The sequence below is a fragment of the Procambarus clarkii genome, chromosome 64 (assembly GCF_040958095.1).
Source record: "Procambarus clarkii isolate CNS0578487 chromosome 64, FALCON_Pclarkii_2.0, whole genome shotgun sequence".
In the NCBI taxonomy this organism is placed as follows: Eukaryota; Metazoa; Arthropoda; class Malacostraca; order Decapoda; family Cambaridae; genus Procambarus; species Procambarus clarkii.
Genome location: NC_091213.1, coordinates 16,217,473 through 16,240,939, shown reverse-complemented (window position 1 = coordinate 16,240,939; position 23,467 = coordinate 16,217,473). Strand labels below are relative to the sequence as shown.

Below are 23,467 nucleotides of genomic sequence, written 5' to 3'. Positions count from 1 at the left end.
TCCGGCACAGCCAACAGAAGGAGTCGGCATCGATCGTCCACTCCGAGGACAGGGGACGGAACCGAGACAGGCTGTCCGCCAGAATGTTGGACACCCCCCAGGACATGAACGGCCAGGAGAGCCAAACCCCAAGAACTCAGCAGACGAGTCACCCGAAGCGACCAGCCCCAAAAAGCCAAGGATCGCATCGAACCCCCTCGGTTCAAACAATGAACCACCGGGGAGCAGTCCGAATGGAGCCGGATTGTCGATCCGCGAGCGACTCGAATCCTCCGGAGCGACATCCACACTGCCGCAAACTCCCGCACCGTGCTGTGAGCCCAACGGAAAGATGGAACCCACCGCCCCTGGCCGGCCTGGTGAGCACTGGTCACAAAACCGCAGCCAAGAGACGACGCGTCCGTGTACACATCGAGCAAGGGCATGGGAAGGCACCAAGGCACCGAACCCCGAAAAACCCGAAGAGGAAGTTGGCGACGCAGCAACCGACGCAAAGCCCCCTGAGGTCGAACCCGACGATCGCGAGAGAGGCAGAAGGGCCGGCCCCGAAGGAACCAGAACAGCCGACAAAGCCACATCCGACCCGGCGGGTAGACCATCATGGCAAAGTTCAGGCTCCCGCACAAACTCTCGAGCAACCGCCTTGTGACCCGGGAACCCCTCAGAATCGGGCGAAGGCGGGACCGCAGGCGCAAGAGAGCCGCCGGAGTAAGAAACAAGGAAGCAGCACGAGCGTCCCAAACCAGACCCAGCCAAGACCGAACCTGGCGAGCTGGGAAAGAACCAAATCCCTAGCGAGCAGACACGCGGACTGGCTGGGAGCCCAAACCAGCCAGTTGTCGAGATAGGCCAGCACCCGAACACCTAGCAGACGCAGGCGGGCCACCACGACCCGAGTGAGGCGTGTGAAAACGCGTGGCACCAGATTCAACCCGAAGGGAAGACAACGAAAGCGGTAACCTTGACGCCCCACAACAAAACCGAGCCAGTCCCTGAACTCCGGATGAATCGGGACGTGCCAATACGCATCCTTGAGATCCAGGGACACCATCCAAGCGCTCCTCTCCAAGAGAAGACGGACCTGGGACAGCGTAGTCATCCGAAAGGAGGGGCACAACACCCACGGGTTCAGACGGGACAAGTCCAGAATGAACCGGAGGTCCGCGCAGTCCCGTTTTGGAACCGGAAACAGGCGGGAAACCCACCTGGGGGACGACGTCGTTTCGACTACGCCCAAGCAAACCCACTCCGAGATGACCCGACAGAGCGTAGGAGAAGAGGCTTGCCCCACAAGCCCCGAACCCCCCCCCCCCCCCCCCCCCGAGGGAGGAAGAGCCACCAAACACTACCACAGGCTGCGCGAAACGACCCGAAAAGCCCATGAATCATGGGACCAGGCGTGGGAAACCATGCAAGCCCCCCCCCCCCTCCATCGCCCCATCAATGAGGCGAACCGCGAAAGGGCCGACGCGCCTTGCGAGAACCAAGGCGGCGAACAGGACGGAGCCCACTCCGTCCAGCAACAGCCAGAACCGAAGGCGCCGCCAGCCCAGAATCTGGCACCAAAGGCCTACCCCGACGAAAAGACCCGAGCCCTGGCACGACCCTTCCGGGAAGGCCTCCCACGAGCTTCCCGGAGCAACAACAACTCCATCATAGGCCGACAACTGACCGAGGCCGCCTGTAGATACTGCCCCACAGTAGACTCCGCAAACAGCAATGGACAACAGGGCGAGGACAAACGAAGAGCCAGGGCCCAGGTGGACTCCAAGGAGGAAGCCAGCACCTCCTGACGACACGCGAGGTGAGAAGCATAGAACCGCGAAACCGCATCACGCAGGATGGGCGCGAAGAGCTTCAACAAAGCCGACGATGCCCGCACAGCCGAGGGCAGCGCACCAGACCCAGCAGCGGCCCCAAGCGCTCCCACATCCAACTCGAGCCAATCCGAGGATAGCTCAAGGAGGGAAAAGAAACGCAGAGCTGAAGCAAGCAGGCCACGAGTCCGCAAATCCTCTGCAATCAAGGCAGCCGAGAGGGAAGGAACCTGCACGTGAAGCTGCATGACACCAACATCCTGCAGAAGGGCAGGGGCGAACAAACAAGCATTCAGATGGTCGAAAGCGCCCCCCCAGGAGAACCTGCAACGCCAAGGAAACCTCTCGCCACTCAAGCGCGCGGGACCGACAGAACAAGTGCCAAGCCTCCAACGAAAAGAGAGGACAGTCTGCCAACCAGGACGACTCTGGAATCTCATAACGAAACCAGCACGAACCTGGGGATCCGTACACGAAGGAACGAGGATCCATCAGGAAGGCATAATCCGGGTCACGCAAGAGGTAAGCCGCCAAGGCCTCCCGCACCTCCGAAGCCGAAACACGGGAAGCGGGAAACCTATGGAAAGATGGAACCGAGGAACCCTCGGGATCACGGAACCGAACCTGGGGAGGGGTGGACACCAAATCCAATTTGAATGCGGAGGGTGCGAAAGAGAGCCCCTCTCCTTGTATCACCAAGCCCCGCTCGGAGGGCAAAAAAACCGAGGCGGGGTCCAACGGGGCCCAAGGCCCCCAAGCCAACCGCTTCCCAACCCCAGGAACCTCACCCAGAGGGCCCGGGGCCAAGCCGTCCTCCTGAGCCCCCACCCCCAAAGAAAAGGTGGGAGCAGCCGACAAAGCAGGAAGAAAGGGGGCTCACTGACCAGACCCAGAAGCTTTGGCAGAAGGACCAGGCTCGAATGCCTCTGCCACTCCCCCAGAAGGGGGCACCCCCGAGACTGCCCGAGTCTCACAACCGACTAAACCAAGCCCCGGCTCCGAAACCCTCAGACGTTTAGGAGCCGGCAGCAAGGGGCGGGGGGACCGAACGAGCAACAGAAGGGGAAGGACTTGGAGGGGCGGACGGAACCAGAGCCGAAGCGACCCCCACTCCCAAGTCCGGGTCCCAATAACCAAAACGGGGCAGTCTCGGGGCATCCGGGGCAGCGACCAACCTAGCGCGTTGCAGCAACCTAAAGCGAGCATGCAACGCCTCAGCTGCCCTCACCCGCATATCAGGCGCAGTAGCCTGGGTGAACTGGAGAACGTACAGACAACACACGTCGCACGACTCTGGGTCAAAACAATCACCGACCCAACAGGCAGCATGGCGGAGGCAAAACCGATGAGTGTCCCCCCGAGACAAGGGGACAGAGCAACCGTCAAATTCGCAGGACGCGAGAGGGGACTCAGGGGTCACATCCATCGGACCACGTAGCCCCCGTGGGGTTTTCCAGGGCCCTTAGTCTTGATAACATGTGAAGGGAAGCCCAGGCAGGGTACTGCGAACCGGCACCCAAAACTACCAACAAACTGCTATAGCTGAACCCCCGGGATGTGTACACTCACGGGGACCAAGCGGGGAGTACCACCAAATAGACAATCTGGAGACAAACCCCAAGAACAGTGATGGGGACCAAACAAACAGACCCCCCCACCAGGCAAAAAACAAAAACAAAAGAAAAACCCTGCAAGAGGACAACGTACCCAGGCGGAACAGAGCCGGCCGTTATTAATGGTGAAAACTAGCTGTGCAGTACCCTGTGCCCCTACCAGTGACGAAAACTACCCCCTACCCAGAGACAAACAAGGGCAAGAAAAAACCCCAGCTGACCCCAAGGGTGGCCAAGTACCGAGCAGTACACGGCACAGCGGAGGTAGACCCCAAGGCGACCCAGGGAAGGTAGCCCTAAGCCCCAAGGGCAGTACTTACAGGGCACCTAGGGAAGATAACCCTAGGCGCATGCAGCCCGAGCACCGTGGAATAATACACCTGGCCCACACACCACCGGAAGGGACAGCTCACACCACTAGGAACAGAACTGCAACTGCAAACAGGAGCCAGAGGCACAACCGCACCAGATCCCATCAGCCTGAGAACTAATGGTTGGGTCGCCAACGGTGGGGTCTGGGCCTCCCCCCTTCCGGGGAGGATGGGGGGGTTGCGCAGACGGCGGCGCGGCGACATGATGACGTCATGAGGGCTAATTTTCGTTTGGGGAGTTCTGTCCACCTGTTCGGTCTTCGGTCGCAATAGTTTAACAGAATAGGGGGCTTGTTTTGGGGCGCCTACCTTTCTGGGTGCCTGTCCCGGTCGATGGCAGATATAGAGTGCTCTCAATCATAAGGGGGGTCTCTATAGGCCATTGCTCCTCGTGCCTCTCTAGAGGGGGCCAGGTTCTGGCTCGTGGTCCCCGGTAGGCAAGAACTCCATGCATTGACTGATGCCAGAAAGTTATACATATCAATTCAACCTGGATAGCTCCGGGGAGCCGACGGGGCTCCCCCCAGAAAACACAGTTTTACTCAGAAATAATCTCATTTCATAATGAAATTAAAGAAAAAAATGTGGCTGGTGACACAATAGAAAGTTGACGATCCAAGCAACAACAATGTTGTGGAGCATTATGCTAAATATTGTAAATATGCATTCTACTAGTTAATATCACCAATTAAATTTGCAACAATTTGAACATAGAAGTGCGACGATGAATCACTGTGTACAGGACGCTTATATACCAGCACTCTCCACGCAACAATATATCTTGGACAGGTCGCTCCAAAACATTGGTGGTTGGAGCGTTGACTTCTTGCTGCATCACCTGACTCATATTCTCATCCTATTTCAGTATAAAATTAGGTTATTTCCGAGTAAAACTATGTTTTTCATGTTCTGCATTCAGCACCAACAATATAGTTGGTATATATACCAAATTTCTTCATTACTTATGTAATGTTAGGAGGCATTGGGTAGCATTGGGTAGCTTTAAATGGCTTTGCATAATTTTACGGCTCCTTGGATTACGGAAAAGACTAAGCATTTTCACCAGAAAATGAAGCTTTGTTATAACTGTATGTACAGTGGTGGATGGCTAAGGGGCTTTAACCTCTGTGATGCACCACATTTATTGTGACATTCTGGCTGTGTGCCAAAAATAAAGTGTTCCCAATTTTGTTTTCTTTATTTGTAAATTGCTAAATCCCTCTCCTGAACATGTACACGTAAAAAAAAACACCAGCATTGAACATAAAGAAATGCCATTTTCTGGGTGAGACCCGGAAGCTCCCTGGAGCTATACCGGGCTGATGTGTATATATTAGACCGTGTCAACAGTCAACCGATGGAGTTCTATAACTACCGGGGACCACAAGCCAGAACCTGGCCCCCCTCAGAGAGGCACGAGGTACAATGGCCTATAGACACCCCCATGCAGTTGGAAGCAGTCTATATCTGCCATCTACCAGGTCAGGCACCCAGTGAGGTAGGAATCCCAAAACAAAACACAACTGGTGAAAGTTGTGTTTGAAAGTTCTAACCAAAAGCCGAACGAGCAAGCAGAACTCCCCAATCAGAAAACAAGCAAACAAGCATGACATCACCACACCACAGATGCGCAACTCCCCCCTCCCCGGAAAAGTAAAGGGGGGTTCCCAGACCTTGCACGCCGGCTACCCAACCCCAGTTCAGAGGCTGAATATCAAAACCGCTGACCGGAGGGAGGGAAGGATGCTGGGGAGCCTCCGGGTCTCACCCAAAAAAATGGCGTTTCATTACATTCAACGCTGGTTTTCTGTGTAGAGCCCCTTCGGCTCACCAGAGCTATCCAACTAAAGATAAAGTTAAAGAGGGACTTACCCATGAGGCGGCCGCCACTCGCTCCTCAAATCGAAGTCGAGACAACTGACTGCAACCTGCGACCCAAGGCAACACACACCCGAGAAGGGCTAGGAACATTAACGAGGAACAGTATGGCCAGGACCCTGTTCGACCTCCAAAAGCCCCCATGCCCAAATGTCAGCCCAGGACATACTGTATTACCAAAAACAGCAGCCAAAGCGGCAAACTTAGGAACGTTATGGGGCACGGGGATAGACAGCAGACTGGCTGGACCAAATAACCCTGTGGAAAACCTGGGAGACCCGCGCCCAGAATCAGGGAAGAAGGGAAACCGAGTCAACCCAAAGCTCGTCCCCTGACAACGGAAATTGTGGTGCGCAAGTAGCAGCGAAGAACTGCAACCGGACACAAAACATGATGCAACCCCAGCCGAACCAACCAAGCTTCAACAACCCAAGGACCCCTTCAGAGAGCAGCAGTCTCATTCTTCACCAGAAAAGAAGGAGACAGCTGCAAACGAACAAACCAACCACTAGGACCGAAAGAGCAGAAACCCCTGCGTCAGAAGAGAGCGTGAAGCTCCCGGCCCGACCCCCAGAGGCCAATACCAACAAGAAAAGAACCTTAGAAAATCAGTCCTGAACCAAAGGGGCCACCACAAACCGAGAAGAGAGAATAGACCACCCAGTCCAATGACTAGGACGGCTCAAGCAGTGCATGAGCAGGCCGGAGGTGAAACAACGCCCGAGAAAGCTTACAGAATGGAGCAGAAGTGACATCCACCCCAAACACAAGCTGGAGCAACACCACTAGCACAGCATGATACGACGCGACAGTATCCGGTATAATATGATGGTCCTGAAACAACCAAGAGAGAAAGGACAAAACAACCCGATCAGAAATAAAAAACTACCTACGACGAGCCAAAAAGTACCGAAAGAACTGCTAGGAAACTTTATACTGTTGCAAAGACGAAACATGCAGGTGGGACACCATCAATGAAGTCACCTGATCACCATATAGGTGGTGATAAACCCATGCCAAAAAGACCAGACACGAAGATCAGAGGAGAAAATTGAACCAGCCACATTCCAGATTGAACCGATCTGTCGAAAGAGACGAAGGTGCAGAAAGATTCTCGGGTTCGGATACCAAGCAAGCAGCACCTGAAACAAGGGCTGGGCCGGTCACCAAGGGACAAACAGGACTACTCTTCCCTGGTAATTTCTTTGATTGTCTCAAGTCCTCCAAACGAGCCAGGTGGGAAGAGGAAATAAACCAGGAGATGCCTCAACCACGCCGACGTGAAGAGGTCCATCGCCGGGCGCCCGAATGTCTGGCAGAGCCAAAGGAACGAGGCATCTTCAACCTTCCATTCCGTGAATAGGGGAATGAAACAGGACAGGCCGTCTGCCAGGACGTTGGACACCCCCTGGATATGAACCGCCAGGAGAGCCAAACGCCAAGAACTCAGCAGACGAGTCACCCGCAACGACCAGCCCCAAAGAGCCAAGGACTGCATCGAATCCTTTCGGTTCAGGCAATAAACCACCGGGGAGCAGTCCGAATGGAGCCAAATCGTCAATCCGCATGTGACCCGAACCTTCTGAAGCGAAAGCCACACCGCCGTGAACTCCCGCACCATGCTGTGAGCTTGACGGAAGGACGGACCTAACCCCCCCCCCACTCTGGTCAACCTGGTGAGCACTGGTCAGAAAGCCCCAGCTGAGAGACAACACATCTGTGAACACATCGAGCGAGGGCTCAGGTAGGCGCCACAGCACTGAACCCCGAAAAGCCCAAAGAGAAAGCCGGTGATGCAACAGCCAACGCAAGGGTCCCCGGGTTCCAAATCCAGCAATCGTGAGAGCAGTAGAAGGGATGTCCCTGAAGGATCCAGAACAGCCGCCGAAACAAGATCCGACCTGACGGATAGATCAGCATGGCAAAGTTTGAACTCCCGCACAGCTGCTCGAACAACCAACGAGTGACCCGGGTACCCTCCAAAAACAGCCAAAGGTGGGATTGCAGCCGCAGCAACGCTGCTGGAGGGGGAGACAAGGAAGCAGTCTGAGAGTCCCACACAAGACCCAGCCAAGTCCAAACCTGAGAGGAAACCAAATGGGACTTCCTCCACTTCACCAAGAACTCGAACCCGGCGAGCTGGGAAAGAACCAAATCCCTGGCAAGCAGACACGGGAACCTGCTGAAGGCCCAGCAGGTCCGATTCTGACTTACCTTGATTCTGACTTACCTCGACGACTGGCTGGTGCCAGTCGTCGAGGTAAGTCAGAATCTGAACCGCTAACAGATGCAAAAGGTCACCACAACACAGGTGAGGTTTTGTGAAAATGTGAGGTGCCAGATTCACACTGAATGGAAGGCACCGAAAGCGGTAAGCTCACCACCACACGACAAAACCGAGCCAGTCCCTGAACCCCGGATGAATTAGGACATACCAATACGCATCCCGGAGGTAAAGGGAAAACATCCAAGTGTCCGGCTCCAAAAGCAGCCGGACCTTTGACAGAGAAGTCATTCGAAAGGAGGGGCAAAAACCCAGTGGTTCAGACAGAACAGTTCAGAATAAACCTCAAATCTGCATAGTCCCATTTCAGAACCGGAAGCAGGCGGGAAACCCACCTGATGGACACTGTCGTTTCGGCCAAGCCAAGCGTACCCACTCTAGGATGACCTGACAGAACACTGGGGAAGAGGCTTGCCCACCAGACCCAAACCCCATAGGAGGAGGAGCCACCCAACACTTCCACAGGCAGGAGGAAATGACCCAAAACGCCCAGAAATCGTGGGACTAGGAATGAGCAAACAGCGCGAACCTCCCCCCCCCCCATCGCCCTGTCAATGGGGTGAACCGCGAAAGGGCCAATTACCCTTATGAGAGCCCAACCAATACTCAGAGTAATCACTGCGCCGACTAGATGTCGACGGCTCCACAGGAGGGATCGGCCCCGAATCTGGCACTATTGGCTTACAATGACTGAAAGAACCTTGAGCCTTGGCACGACCCTTATGGGCAGGACCCCCATGCCCCTCCCTCCCCAACGAAGAACCAACAAGTCCAATATAGGCTAGCAGCCGGACGAAGCTGCCTGCAGAAAATGCACCACCACAGACTGCAAACAGCAACGGACAAAAAGGGGACGAAAACCTAAGAGACAAGGCCCAAGCAGATTCCAAAGAGTGGACGAGCACTGCCTGTCGACATGCGAGGCAGGAAGCAAGGAACAAAGACACCGCTTCCTTCAGAATTGGTGCAAACAACTTCAACAAGGCAGCCGACACCCGAGCTGCCTAGGCAAGTACATCAGACACTGGCCCCAGAACCCAGCTCCTCCACATCCTCCTTGAGCCAGTCCGAAGACAGCTCCAGCAACAATAAGAAGCGCAAGACTGAAGCCAAATGCCCACAGGTGCACAAATCTTTGGCCATCAGGGACACCGAAAGGGAGGGGGAACCTGCACATGAAGCTGCACCTGGCCGATATCACAAGGAAGCACAGGAGCAAACAAGCATGCACTGAGGTGCCCCAGGTAAACCTAAATAACCGTAGTCAACTCCCTCCATTCAAAAGTGCGTGTCCGACAATGCATACCACGCCCCCAAGGAAAAGAAAGGGCAGTCTGCCAGCCAGGAATACTCTGGCACCTCGTAACACATCCATTAGTCCTTAAACTGCGCATGGCATATATATACGTCATGAGTAACATGTCCCACGGTGTGCATGGCGTATATATACGCCATACGGTGCCAGGCACGATTCAAATGGCCCGCGGCTACACGGGGTTCACGTAAGCTTCCTCAGGGCAGCCGAGTGAGTGAGGGAGGCAGCCGCCAGCTGACTGTGTGTAGCAACGACTCTTACTGCCTGAACTAACTATATCAGCTTAGTTGTACAGTTGTGGTGAACATATAGATACTTATATATAACGTCTGTATATAGTGTAATAACAGCACAAATGGTATTGTTGGGGGAGAAATTTTAGTGCATGTGAACTTGAATGAGTGAGGGAGGCAGCTGCCAGCTGTGTGTAGCGAAGTCTCTTAGTGCCTGAACTAACTATATCAGCTTAGTTGTACAGTTGTGGTGAACAAAACATGTAGATACTTATATATAATGTGTGTATATAGTGTAATAACTGCAAAACTGTTTATTGTTTTATGAACATAATAATTGAATCACTAATATGCACACCATACTTTTGAGTATAGCAATGATTCACCCCTTTTATTATATAAATACATCACACTATTGAATAATATTACTGCAAAAAAACTAAGAAAAAATCAGAGACATTGAAATAATTAGGTAATAATATCTTTGTGGCAACTCCCACCTGTCAGCTCGGGTGATGCTGACCGCCTCTAATGACCGCTCTGTCAACGCCCACATTTTGCCAGACTTCCTCGGCCTATTGTGGCCAAAATATGTTACCTACGATATTTTTTTATTTTTCCCGTACTCAGGGAACACAAATTAACATTTTTTAGAAGACGAAATAATTTTTTAGAATTTTTTTTTCTTGCGCACAGGGGTGTAAATCTCCTCAGGACCCCTTAGCAGCTTAAGGGTTAAGGAAATGAGAAGCCAAACCCAAAAGAAGGTCCCATTATCGAGGCGTAATCCGGGTCTCGCAAGAGGTAGGCCACAAGGGCCTCCCACACCTCCCTCGGTGGGATGCGGGAAGCCAAAAACCTCAAGGAGGGAACAGAGAAACCCAAGAGAACCCAGAACCAAACCCAGGGAGGAGTCGAACCCATATCCAACTCGTACAGGGAGGTGGGATAGGAAAACCCCTCCCCTTGTAACAACAAGCCCTGTGCCGAGGGTACCAACTCCCAAGAGGGGTCAAATGGAGCCCAAGCTCCCCAAGTCAACTCCTCCTCAGCCCTGGGATCCTCCACAGCAGGACCTGAGGCCAAGCCATCCTCCAAACCCTCTGGCTCTGGAGAAAAGACAGAGGCCACCAGAAAAGCAGGGAAGAAGGGAGGGGGGGGGGCCACTGGCTCGACCCAAAAGCCCCAGCAGGAGAAACAGGCACGAATACCTCTGCCGTCGACCCGGAAGGGGCAGTCCCCGGGGCTGCCCGAGTTTCACCACCATGACAGCCCTGCCCCGACTACAAAACCCCTCAGACATTTGGGAGCCCGGGAGGAGCAGGGGAAGAGAGGGGGAGCAGGATGAACCACAACAGAGGAAGGACAAGAAGGCATGGTCAAAACCAAAGTCGAGGCGACTAGCACCCCCAAGTCCGGGTTCCTATAACCAAAGCGAGGCGGCTGCGGGGGCCACCCGTAAAGGCAACCAACCTAGTGCGTTGCAGCAACCTAAACTGCACATGCAACACTGAAGCTGCCTGCACCCGAATATCAATATCAGTAGACTGGGTGAATTGGAGTACAAGCAAGGAACACCACTTGCAGGATTCTGGGTCAAAGGTGTCATCGACCTAACAGGCAGCATGGAAGAGGCAAAGATGTTGAGTGTCTCCCTGAGACAAGGGGACAGAGCAACCTTCAAACTCGCACGAAGCGAGATGGAACCCAGAGGACACATTCATTGGATCAATAAGTCCCAACAGAGGTTACCAGGGCCCTTAGGCCGACTGCTAAGGGAAGACCAGGCAAGGTACTGCTAACCGGTTATCCCAGAACTACCAAACAAAGAAAATGCTAAACTTGAGACATGTGCAATCATGGGGACCTAGCGGAGGGTCACCAAAATCATACAAGTGGTCCTACAGCCACACCAGGCAGACCCCCACTGGGCAAAACAAAACAAAAGAAAAGAAACACACCACAAAAGCACAACATTTCCAGGAGGAACAGAACTGGCTGCTATGCATAATATAAGACAGCAGCCCAATACCATGCGAGTGATGATGCTACCTTCTACCCAAGGCAAAACAGGGGTAGGAAAAAATCCCAGCTGACCCCAAGGGCGGGCAATCACCAAGCAGCACAAAAAACCTGCGTAGATAGCCCCAAACAATTTGTGGAAGATAACCCCAAACTGTAAGGGCAGTACTTACAAGGCACCTAGGGAAGGGAACCCTAAGATCATGCAGTCCCAATACTTCTGGGGGTAACACCTGACTCACACATGACAACACCAAAGCACACCATCACAAGGCGCAGCACTGCTCAAGGATTGGAGTCAGAGTTGATCGACCGCTACCCAACACAACAGCCTCAGAACTGGGGTTGGGTAGCCGGCACGGGAGGTCTGGGACCCCACTTTCCCCCCTCTTGGAGAAGGGGGAGTTACGCAGACAGCGGCACAGTGGCTGTGGTTACGTCATGCTTGTTTGCTTGTTTTCTGATTGGGGAGTTCTACTTGCTCGTTCAGCTTTCGGTTAGCAATTTTTCACCAGCTGTAGTTTGTTTTGGGATTCCTACCTTTCTGGGTGCCTGACTTGGTAGATGGCAGATATAGACTGCCTCCAACTACATGAGGGTATCTATAAGCCATTGCTCCTCATGCCTCTCTGAGGAGGGGCAAGGTTCTGGCTCTGGTCTCATGTAGGCAATAGAACTTCACAGCTGATGTGACCAAGGGACCTGATAGCTGAGTGGACAGCGCTTCGGATTCTTAGTCCTGATGTTCCGGGTTCGATCTCCGGTGAAGGTGGAAACAAATGGGCACAGTTTCTTTCGCTGTGATTACCTAGCAGTAAATAGGTACCTGGGAGTTAGACAGCTGCTACGGGCTGCTTCCTGGGGGTGTTTAACAAAAATGAGGCCTGGCTGAGGACCGGGCCGCGGGGAATGCTAAGCCCCGAAATCATCTCAAGATAACCTCAAGAAGATAGTAAATAGTAGTACACTATCAATGACAGTAGCTTCAGAGAGTCACCGGGGTACAACCAGAAATAGATGTTTCAATACATTCAATGCTGGCGTAAACACAAAAAAGTTTATAATCTTTTCACGCTCCTAACATCAATTCTCGAGCTACGTTTTTCATTTTGGTATCAATGCGTTGGCAAAAAATTCTCTACAAGATCATATGCATAAAATGTCACCCAAGCATTTGCTATCCCACCACGAAATAAATAAACACGAAGATGACCCGCCGTGACACCCAAACAGGAAGTAAATGTTCATACTCTTTCGTTTGTTGCCAGCCTCACAGTCATCCTACAGCGCTTATTTTGATATCACTGAACTCGCAATAAAATTCCCCACCCAGACATATGCCTATCAATGTCTAATTATGTTCCGCACGAGTGTGGGAACTGGGCGAAGCGTTAGCCGTGATTTCAGCAGCGACAACACTGTTGTGATGCAGCGCTTTGAAAGTTTATACTTATTTCACTGTCATGACATTATTTCTCGAGCTACAAATTTCATTTTTATAGCAATGTGTTCGCAATAGAAAGTTTTATAAGAACATGGGTAGAATTGGCCAACAGAGCATCAAATAAATTTGCGGCAAATAAAATCTTACGCGAATCTTACGCGTGTTTGTACCCGTGAGCGTAAAAAGTTTTTACTTTGCTCATGTTTTTTCAAGTTTATACTTGATTCACTCCGTTTTTTTTGTTTGTATAGTGTTCGGAATAAAATTCTCTACAAAGACATATGCATACAAATGTAGAATCATGATCGCGGCCAACACAAGAGTGTGTGGAGTGCGCGATTACCCTCGTTGTGTCACCAATTCAATAGTCTCTCCTCTAAGTTACAATACATTGCCGTTTTCTCAAATAGGCACAGTGCCTATTAGAGAAAACAAAAATTTAATGGCAAACATATTCATACAAACCCCAAGTCGATCGAGTACTAAATACCCAATATAACACGGTCCGTAAATTTACGTCGTGATCCGACAAGCAGTTAAGCAAACCGCCCGTAATTCCAAGTCGAAAATCCAGGAAGTGTTAAATTAATTAATTAATAATATCTTGAACAAGTAACACAAGTGATTTTAATCTAACTGCCATTATTAAATGGCAGTCTATAAACTCTCAATACAGGCAGGGTCCAACATACAAACAGGAAACATTCCTAAAAAGTTTTGCAAATTGGCAGTTCATACTCAAACTATATAAACAAAATTATACATAAACTATTTTTTGGGAAAATACATAACACATCTTACTTACTGTATCTAGAATGATGGATGTTGCTCTCCTTTATCTTATTTTATGCTTTTTAAAGAGTAAAGAGGCCAATATGGCCAATTTGGAGGCAGTTCTTAAAAATTGAATGTTTGTAAGTCGGTGATCTTTTATGCAGCCATTTAAATACAGTATACTGTACTAGTTTTGTTTTACTTACAACTTTACCCAGCATGGTGTTCAATAATGTGTTCTTTATTCAGAGACAAAGAACTTCTCTGCATAAAATAACAAGTCAATATTAATCTTTAACTATACGAAAAAATAAATATATAATTACAAGTTCTCAGACTGTTGTTCCTGCTTCTCCTGCTTGACTCTCTTGTTCAGCATGGATGTTCGAGAGTCTCTGTGAACATATTTCCTCTTACCCTTACACTCATACGTCCAATGACCAAGTTCCAGGCACTTCTGGCATCGTACACTTTCTGTTGATAGTTTCCTAAAAATAAAAAAAAGCAAGCATTAAATATAATGAGATGCCAATTTCTGGGTTAGCCCTAGTGGCTTCCTGAAGCTACCATCTCCGATATACAGTATACACTCGATTTATTGACCTAAGTTGGGCTGTACCTGTTGTAATCCACAAGTTAGGAAGGAATATTAGCTAGTGAATCAAGCACTACAACACTTAACAAATACATGTTAAGTATTCAGACTGTGGTCACAGATCGAGGTAAGGTCAAGGGATTAACACAGCAGCTGCTTGCCCAAACAAATGTAGTAGCCAAGAGGATAAAGGGTGACTTCAAGTTTCTAGGAACAAGGTGACCTACAGTTAATCAGATTACATACCCTCCTTGGGAGGCAGGGTGTAATGGTTGAAGCTATGGCTGGCTAAGGATAGTCTGTTGGGAGGAGTGGTTCAGGCAAGTCCTCCACATCTCTCTCCGTGGCAGCAACGAAGTAGAACTGACAATATGTGGGAACTCGATGTGATCTTGTTACCTTACCTTGAGGTTACCTTGAGGTGCTTCCGGGGCTTAGCGTCCCCGCAGCCCGGTCGTCGACCAGGCCTCCTGGTTGCTGGACTGATCAACCGGGCTGTTGGACGCGGCTGCTCGCAGCCTGACGTATGAGTCACAGCCAGGTTGATCAGGTATCCTTTGGAGGTGCTTATCCAGTTCTCTCTTGAACACTGTGAGGGGTCGGCCAGTTATGCCCCTTATGTGTAGTGGAAGCGTGTTGAACAGTTTCGGGCCTCTGATGTTGATAGAGTTCTCTCTCAGAGTACCTGTTGCACCTCTGCTTTTCAACGGGGGTATTCTGCACATCCTGCCATGTCCTCTGGTCTCATGTGATGTTATTTCTGTGTGCAGGTTTGGGACCAGCCCCTCAATTATTTTCCACGTGTAAATTATTATGTATATCTCCCGCCTGCGCTCAAGGGAGTACAAATATAGGCTCTTTAGTCGGTCCCAGTAATTTAGATGTTTTACTGAGTGGATTCTAGCAGTACAGGCTCTCTGCATGCTCTACAGGTCAGGAATTTCTCCAGCTTTGAAAGGGGCTGTCATTGTGCAGCAGTACTCCACTCTAGAGAGCACAAGCGTTTTGAAAAGTATCATCATCAGTATAGCATCTCTAATTTGAAAGGTTCTTGTTATCCAACCTGTCATTTTCTTGCAGTTGTGATGGCTACTTTATTGTGTTCTTTAAAGGTAAGGTCTTCCAGCATGAGTACACCCAGATCCTTTACATTGCCTTTTCGTTCTATGTTATGATTTGCCTGAGTTTTGTACGTGGTTTCCGTTTTTATATTTTCATTTTTTCCGTAGCGCATGAGCTGGAACTTATCTTCGTTAAACACCATATTATTTTCTGTAGCCCATAGAAAGACCTGATCTACATCTGATTGGAAGTTTGCCGTGTCCTCTATGTTGCCAACTCTCATGAAGATCCTAGTGTCATCTGCAAAGGATGATACAGTGTTATAGGTTGTGTTCTTGTCTATGTCCGATATGAGGATGAGAAAAAGTACTGGAGCAAGCCCAGTACCCTGAGGGACTGAACTCTTCACAATTGATGGGCTGGATTTTATTTTGTTGACTATTACACTTTGGGTTCTGTTAGTCAGGAAATTGTAGATCCATCTGCCTATTTTTCCAGTAATTCCTTTTGAAAGCATTTTATGTGCAATAACACCATGGTCACATTTATCAAAAGCTTTTGCGAAATCTGTGTAAAATACATCACGTTTTGTTTGTCTTCCAAAGCATCTAATGCCATATCACAGTGGTCCAGCAACTGCGACAGGCAAGAGCGCCCAGTTCTGAAACCATGTTGTCCGGGGTTATGGAGATGCTGTGATTCCATGTATTTTGTGATCTTACTTCTTAGCACTCTCAAAAATTTTTATGATGTGCGATGTTAGTGCTATCGGTCTGTAATTTTTTGCCTCTGCCTTATTTCCTCCTTTATGGAGTGGTGCCATCTCTGCTGTTTTTAGTATGTCAGGAATAACGCCAGTATCTAGGCTTCGTCTCCACAGAATGTGAAGGGCCTGCGATAGTGGTTTTTTACAGTTCTAGATGAATATAGAGTTCCAAGAATCCGGGCCTGGTGCAGAGTGCATAGGCATACTGTTTATGGCTTCTTCAAAATCCAGTGGGGTTAGGGTGACGTCTGATATATGATTTGATGTTGGTATCATATCCATGAAAAATTAATTTGGGTTATCAATCTTTAGTGTGCTTAGTGGCTCGCTGAAAACAGAGTCGTACTGCTTCCTCAATAACTCGCTCATTTCTTTGTTGTCATCGGTGAAAGTTCCATCTCCCTTTCACAGGGGCCCGATACTAGATGTGGTTTTTGATCTTGATTTTGCATAGGAGAAAAAATATTTCGGATTTCTCTCTATTTCACTGATGGCCTTTTGCTCTCTTTGCCTCTCCTGGGTTTTGTATGATTCTTGTAGCTTGAGTTCAATTGTTTCTATTTCTCTACCTAACCTTCTTCGCCGTTCTTGAGGTAGGGTGCGACTCTCAAGTTGTTCCGCGATTCGTTTTCTTCACCTATATAGGGAACGACGTTCCCATTCCAATCTGCATCTCTTTCTCTTTTTTTCTTAGGGGTATGCGGTTTGAACATATTTCTAGTGCTACTGAGCTTATTTTTTCCAGGCACTGGTTCAAGTTTGCATTTTCTAGCTGTTCTTCCCAGTTTATTTCTGTGAAGTCCTGGTTTATTTGCTCCCAGTTTATCTGTTTATTATTGAAGTTGAATTTGCTGAAATCTCCTCCACCGGGAATATGGACTGGTTTTGAAGGTCTATCCCCCATGGTTGTCAGAACTTCAATTAAGTTGTGATCTGAGTAACAGGTATTTGTAATCATTATGTTCCCGATCAATTCATCATTATTAGTGAAAATGAGGTCCAGCATGTTCTCCTTCCTAGTTGGTTCTACTATTTGCTGGTTTAAGGCAAACCTGTCGCACATCCGTAGCAGGTCAGTTGCACGTGCCTGTTCATTTAGGCTACTTCCTGGTACTCTTTCTGATATTACTGTATTAGCCAGGTGCTTCCATTTCAGGTGCCGTAGGTTGAAGTCCCCAAGCAGGATGATGTTTGGAGCTGGATTTGTGAGGTTTTCCAAGCAGTGTTTTATTTTCATTAGTTGGTCTTTAAACTGCTGAGGGTTTGCCTCCGGTGACTTATATACAAGGACAATAACTACATTTAGGATCTCTATTTTGATTATCAGCACTTCCACCATATCATTTGAGGTGTTTAGCAGCTCAGTACAGATGAGTGTGTCTTTGATGTAGAGGCTGACCCCATCCTGAAGCCGGTGTTTCCTATCACATCTGAAAAGATTGTACTCTGAGATCCATATCTCACCATCATGGTAGTCCTTTGTGTGAGTTTCCGTTAGGGCTGCAAACACTGCATTCGCCTCATGAAGGAGACCATCTATAAAGTGAACTTTGTTGGATTTGCGTGTTTATATACCCTGGATGTTGGCAAATATAAATGATGTTATCGTGTTAGTGGAAGTGCTGGATGCTTTACTTGGTGTTAATATCTGAGGCTCTGGTAAGGAGGCCACTCTGTTTGCATCCTCTCTAGCATTTGACCGAGTTGGTGGTAGAGTCTGGTCATTTTTAGCCATTCTTCTCCTCCTCTTGCTAAAAAATTATCCCGGTCGATGGAGTAGTGGCTGTTTTCATAGTGGTGGTCTGTCGGTTTTATTCGCCTGGTACCCCTTATATGAAAAGCTGGACATTCAGCATTGAAGCACTCTTTCCTGTCCAAAGAGTTCTTGCAAATTTCTGGGTGAAAGAATTCACAGCTTTTGGTACATCTACCTGTATTGAGGAGGTTTCTGCACTTTCTAGGGTGATCATCACCCATTTCTAATACCAATAGATTTTAGGGCCTTGTTTTGTTTGTTTCCCTTTGCCAAGGACCGCACTCTGCTGCGGCATCCCCGACACTGTGCTCTGCTCCGGGGCCATCAACACCACGCTCTGCTCCGGTGCCCGCGACACCGCACTTTGCTCCGGCGGCATTGACACCGCGCTCTGCTCAGGCGTCCCCGACTCCGCGCTTTGCTCAGGCGTCCCCGACTCTGCACTCTGCTCAGGCATCCCCGACTCCGCACTCTTGCTCAGGCGTCCCCGGCTCCCCACTCTGCTCAGGCGTCCCCGACTCCCCGCTCTGCTCAGGCGCCGCTGCCACCGAGCTCTGTGCCGCATCTGGTTGTACCTTGGTGTCATGTACAGTTTGTTTGAAGACATTAGAAATTGCTATGCAGGCATTTATTAGTGATTCTCTGTTTTCGGCTGGAGTTTTATCGAGGATTTCCATCATCTTCAAAAAAGTTACATCATCCTTTTTGCAGAGCCAGTACACAGAGTGGTCACTTGGACCATTTCTCCTTGAATTATTAGTCATGTTGGCACATTTTTTGTGTATGGCTGCTGAACAGAGTTGGCATTGAAAGCTCTGTTGGTAATCTACCTTCATATTGCATTCTATGCACGTTCTTATCAAAAACATTTTTGTTGAATGCTTCTGTTCAGTGGTGGTGGTCTTACAAGGTGGGGTGATGACCGTTGGGGGTTGACAGTGTGTGTTGACCGTGGGTGTTTACCAACTTGAGATAGGCCTGGAGGAGGCTGTATGGACTGGCAGTGTTGCTACCACGTGTCGCACTCTTAATTTGTTTTGTTCACTTCTTAGATTACATTACTTGCATTTTCCCACTAGTTATCTTACAGTAGAGACGTCTAGTTTCTGTGTCTGGGCACTAGTTACCTGAGTACGTTACACTATTTGGAAGAATACACACACAGTGGGTACTCGGGGTGGGCCTACCTCCAAATGGCCCTTGTTTACATACACACGACGGCCTTATTTTGGCTACCCCGGAAGGGGAACTCCCTGAAACCGCCCGAGTCTCAAGACCATCAAATCCTCCCCCCCCCCCCCCCCGACCCTGAACCCACAGACGGTGAGGATCCGGATGCAGGGAAGAAGGGGAAGGGGACCATACTAGACCACAACAGGGGAAAGACAAACGGGCGCGGACGGAAACAAAACCGAAGCGACCAACACCCCCAAGCCTCGGCACAACAACCAAAACAGGGCAGCCTCGGGGCTTCCGGGGAGCAAAGAACCTAGCACATTGCAACCACCTGAACCCAACGTGCAACGACCGTGCTGCCTGCACCTGCATAGTCAGCATAAGACTGGGTAACTGAGTCACAAACAAGCAACAAAACTCACAGGTTTCCGGGTCGAAGGTGCCACCAACCCAACAGATAGCAGACGGAGGCAATAACAGCGAGTCACCCTGAGACAAGGGGACAGAGCAACCCTCAAACTCGCAACCCTCGGGGTCACATCCATCGAACTCATTCGCCCCCGCGGGGATTCCCAGGGTCCTGAGATGGAACTCTCACTCAGGGAAGCCCAGGCTAACCTAGCTAGGGAAGGGTGCTTTAGGCACATGCAACCCAAGTACTGAAGAATACCTCCCAGCTCGCACACCACCTAGAAGACAGACACCACACACAAGGCACAGTGCTGAAACAACCACTGGAGCCAGAGCACACGACCATTGCCTATAGCATCAGTCTCAGAACTGGGGTGTGGATGGCCAGCGTGGGGGTTTGGGGCTCCCGCCTTCCCCCTTCCAGGGAGTGGGGAGCTGCGCAGTCGGTGGCGCGGCGATGTGTGATGTCATACTCGTTTGCTAGTTTGTGTTTGGCCAGTTCTATCCACTTGTTCGGCTTTTTGTAGCAATTTTCATCAGAATAGAGGTTTGTTTTGGGACGCCTACCTTTCTGGGTGCCAAACCCAGTCGATGGCAGACACAGAACGCTTCCAACTACACAGGAGTTTCTACAGGCCATTGCTCCTCGTGCCTCTGTGAGGGGGGGGGGGCCAGGTTCTGGCTCGTGGTCCCCGGTAGGCTCACAGAACTCCATACACATGCCTGATGCCAAAGTCTGACTTTAGCATATCAGCCTGGATAGTTCCAGGGAGCCGACGGGCCTCCCCCCAGAAATTCCCCTGCATCTAATGCGGCCGTATTATGGATGGGAGACTGAGCGCCATAGGCTTGGGAGCCAGATGAGCACCTCAATGAAAAGATGAGCACCTCAATTTCTCACCTTAATGTTTCTGCTACGTCATTCAAATTGGTATCAAATTGTTCACAATAGAATGATGTAAAGGGATATTTGCATATAAGAACATATAAATCTCACTTTTCTATACTTTCTACGAAAACTCAAAATCTTTTCCCTCAAACATGTTTCTTTCAATGCTTTCATTATGGATTAGATCTGTTCTTGATCAGTATTCATCTGGAATTTGTAGTGTTTATTAAGCCGGTAACAACAAATACCTGAGTTAAAATAAAGTGTTAACTTTATTTTAACAACCAACTTTTTAACTTGGGGAACCTTTTTCACAAGAGAAGGCCGCGACTGTCACAAAAAAATTTAATGACACTGTTTGCATCATCGGACATACTCCGTATTTTGATTCCCTGATGCCCAACATCGGGCAGAATCGGGCAGCGAAAGTGCTAATGCCTCTAATCTCTCCTCGTAGCTCTTGTTCTTCAAAGACATTTAGTTGCATGTCTTTACACCTTTTCTAGTTTGTTGATGTGCTTCTTAATATATGGGCACCATACAACTGCTGCATAGTCCAGCTTTGGTCTAACAAAGTCATAAACAATTTCTTTAGTATCCACTCAATTTAACAACCTTTATGGGGAGGGGCCTTATACCCTATATAACGACCTATACCCAGGTCGTTAAATCTGGGGCTCCTATAAATCCAAAGGTTTCGAAATGTTGGTAACTGTTTAGTCATATTTAAGAGAGCAACAGGATGGATGGATGGATAGATGGATGGATGGATGGTGGGTGGGCAGGAAAGTGGGCAGGCTGGATGAATGGGTAACTGGCAGGCAGGCAGGTGGGGGTGGGCAGGTGGACTAGTTGGCTAGTGGGCGGTTGGGGTGGGCAGGTGGACTAGTTGGCTAGTGGGCGGTTGGGGTGGGCAGGTGGACTAGTTGGCTAGTGGGCGGTTGGGGTGGGCAGGTGCACTAGTTGGCTAGTGGGCGGTTGGGGTGGGCAGGTGGACTAGTTGGCTAGTGGGCGGTTGGGGTGGGTGGATAGATTGGGTGCTGGCTGGCAGGTAAGTGGGATATATGGATTGGTGGCTCTGGTGGGTGGGTGGGTTGATAGGTGGGCAGGGGGGGGGCAGGTCGGGTGGATGGGTTAGTAGGTAGCTGACTAGTGGGCAGGCAGGCAGGCAGGGTTAGCAGGTGGGTAGGTGGATAGTTGGATGGATTAGTGGCTGACTGGCAAAGTGGGTAGGAGGATGAGTAGGCAGGCGGGCTTCTGGGCTTCAGACTGCTTAACTGCCTTTGACTGGTTACGACTGACTGTGACTTGTGACTGTGAATGTCTGACTTGTGATTGTAAGTGCTTGACTGACTGTGACTTGACCATGGCTGCCTCTGACTGGTTGTCACTGTGACTAGCTCTGACTAGATGCTGCCTAACAGAGTCGGTGAAATCTGTGAAGTGAAAATCTAATTGCTGGCCTAGCGAGGGCCAGACTATTGTATACAGCATCTTGATAGTGACTAAGTTACATACAAAAATTTGGTTTTTAATACAGTTGCACATTTATTGGGTCTTTCCTTTGCCTTCATTCAAGCACTAAAGCATTATAGTAAGTTTCTCAATTATTAATATTATTATTATTATTAAACTAGCTGTACCCAGCCACAGCAACCTTACCCTGTCTCCCAGTCCTCCCCACCATTTCCTCCTCCCCCGTCCCCTCGTCCTCCCAACCATTTCCCCCCCCCCACCCCACCTGTCCCTATGTCCTCCGCACCATCCCCCATTCCACCGTCCCCTCATCCTCCTAACCATTCCCCACTCCACCATCCCCTCATCCTCCCCACCATCTCCCACTGCCCCGTCCCCTTGTCCTCCCTACCATTCCCCCCACCCACGTCCCCTTGTCCTCCCCACCATCCCCCACTCCCCAGTCCCTATGTCCTTCCCCCCATTCTCCATTCCCCTGTCCCCTTGTGCCCACCATCTCCAACCCTCCCGTCCTCTCGTCCTCCCCACAATTACCCCACTCCCCTGTCCCCTCGTCCTCCCCACCATCTCTTACTCCCGTCCCCTCGTTATCCCCACCATCTCTTACTCCCGTCCCCTCGTTATCCCCACCATCTCTTACTCCCGTCCCCTCGTTATCCCCACCATCTCTTACTCCCGTCCCCTCGTTATCCCCACCATTCCCCACGCCCTCGTCCGATGCATTCTCAAATGATCTGATGTTCCCATAAGAAAATTGGGAACATCAAATGATCTGATGTTCCCATCACTGAAGATAACAAAAACAGTTAAAAAACGAAATGAAAAAAATGACATAATACAAAAATATATTATACTCACGAAATGAACGGTATGGCAAACAACACAGCTCAATTCCAAAGCAATGTCACACAAAATAATTAAATCAAAATGAAAATAAATCAAAATCTGTGAAAAATTAAATTTGTCAAAGTAATTGGAAACATTGAAATGGAATCCTAACATATTTAGTATAGTGTGTGTTGCTCTTACATGCAACAGATGGCGCTATTTCTTGAAAAAAAGAATGTTTTTACCTGTCACAGGTGTGGCATCTATACAATGGGGCCTCGACTTACGATGCTAATCCGTTCCCAGAGATGGATCGTAAGTCGAAATATTGTAAGTTGAAGCGATTTTCCCATAAGAAATAAAGGGAATTGAATTAATCCGTTCCCCACCCTCCAAAAAATTAACATACAAATACATTTTATACTGAATACAATGCTTTATTCTAACTACAATACAGTACCAAAGTTTCTCTTATCTTTATGGAGGGCTCTTGATGGTGTATGGAAGATGGTGATGAGGGGGGAGGAGGAGAGTTGTTACTGTTTGGAAAGGGGAGTCCCCTTCCATTATCACATCAGGCAGTGATGTTTTCTCTGGTGGTACTCTCTCTCCTACATTTTGCCTGAATACCACTAGGACCAGGTTGTGGTTCAGTGCTTGTTTGTCTCGCTACAAATTTGTCAAGAGACATTTGTTTTTCCCTTCGTTTTAACATCTGTCTGTAATGATGCATCACAGTGTCATTGAATAGGTTAAG

General features: G+C 49.4%; 1 protein-coding gene across 1 annotated transcript in view; it reads right to left on the bottom strand.

Moving 5' to 3' along the window:
- Window positions 1–23,467, bottom strand: part of LOC123768898 (zinc finger CCHC domain-containing protein 10) — a 60,236-nt gene that overhangs the window by 13,754 nt on the left and 23,015 nt on the right. Inside the window, exon 2 of the mRNA XM_045759678.2 lies at window positions 14,078–14,239. Coding sequence (XP_045615634.1) covers window positions 14,078–14,239 — 162 coding nt within the window. The remainder of the gene's footprint in view (window positions 1–14,077; window positions 14,240–23,467) is intronic.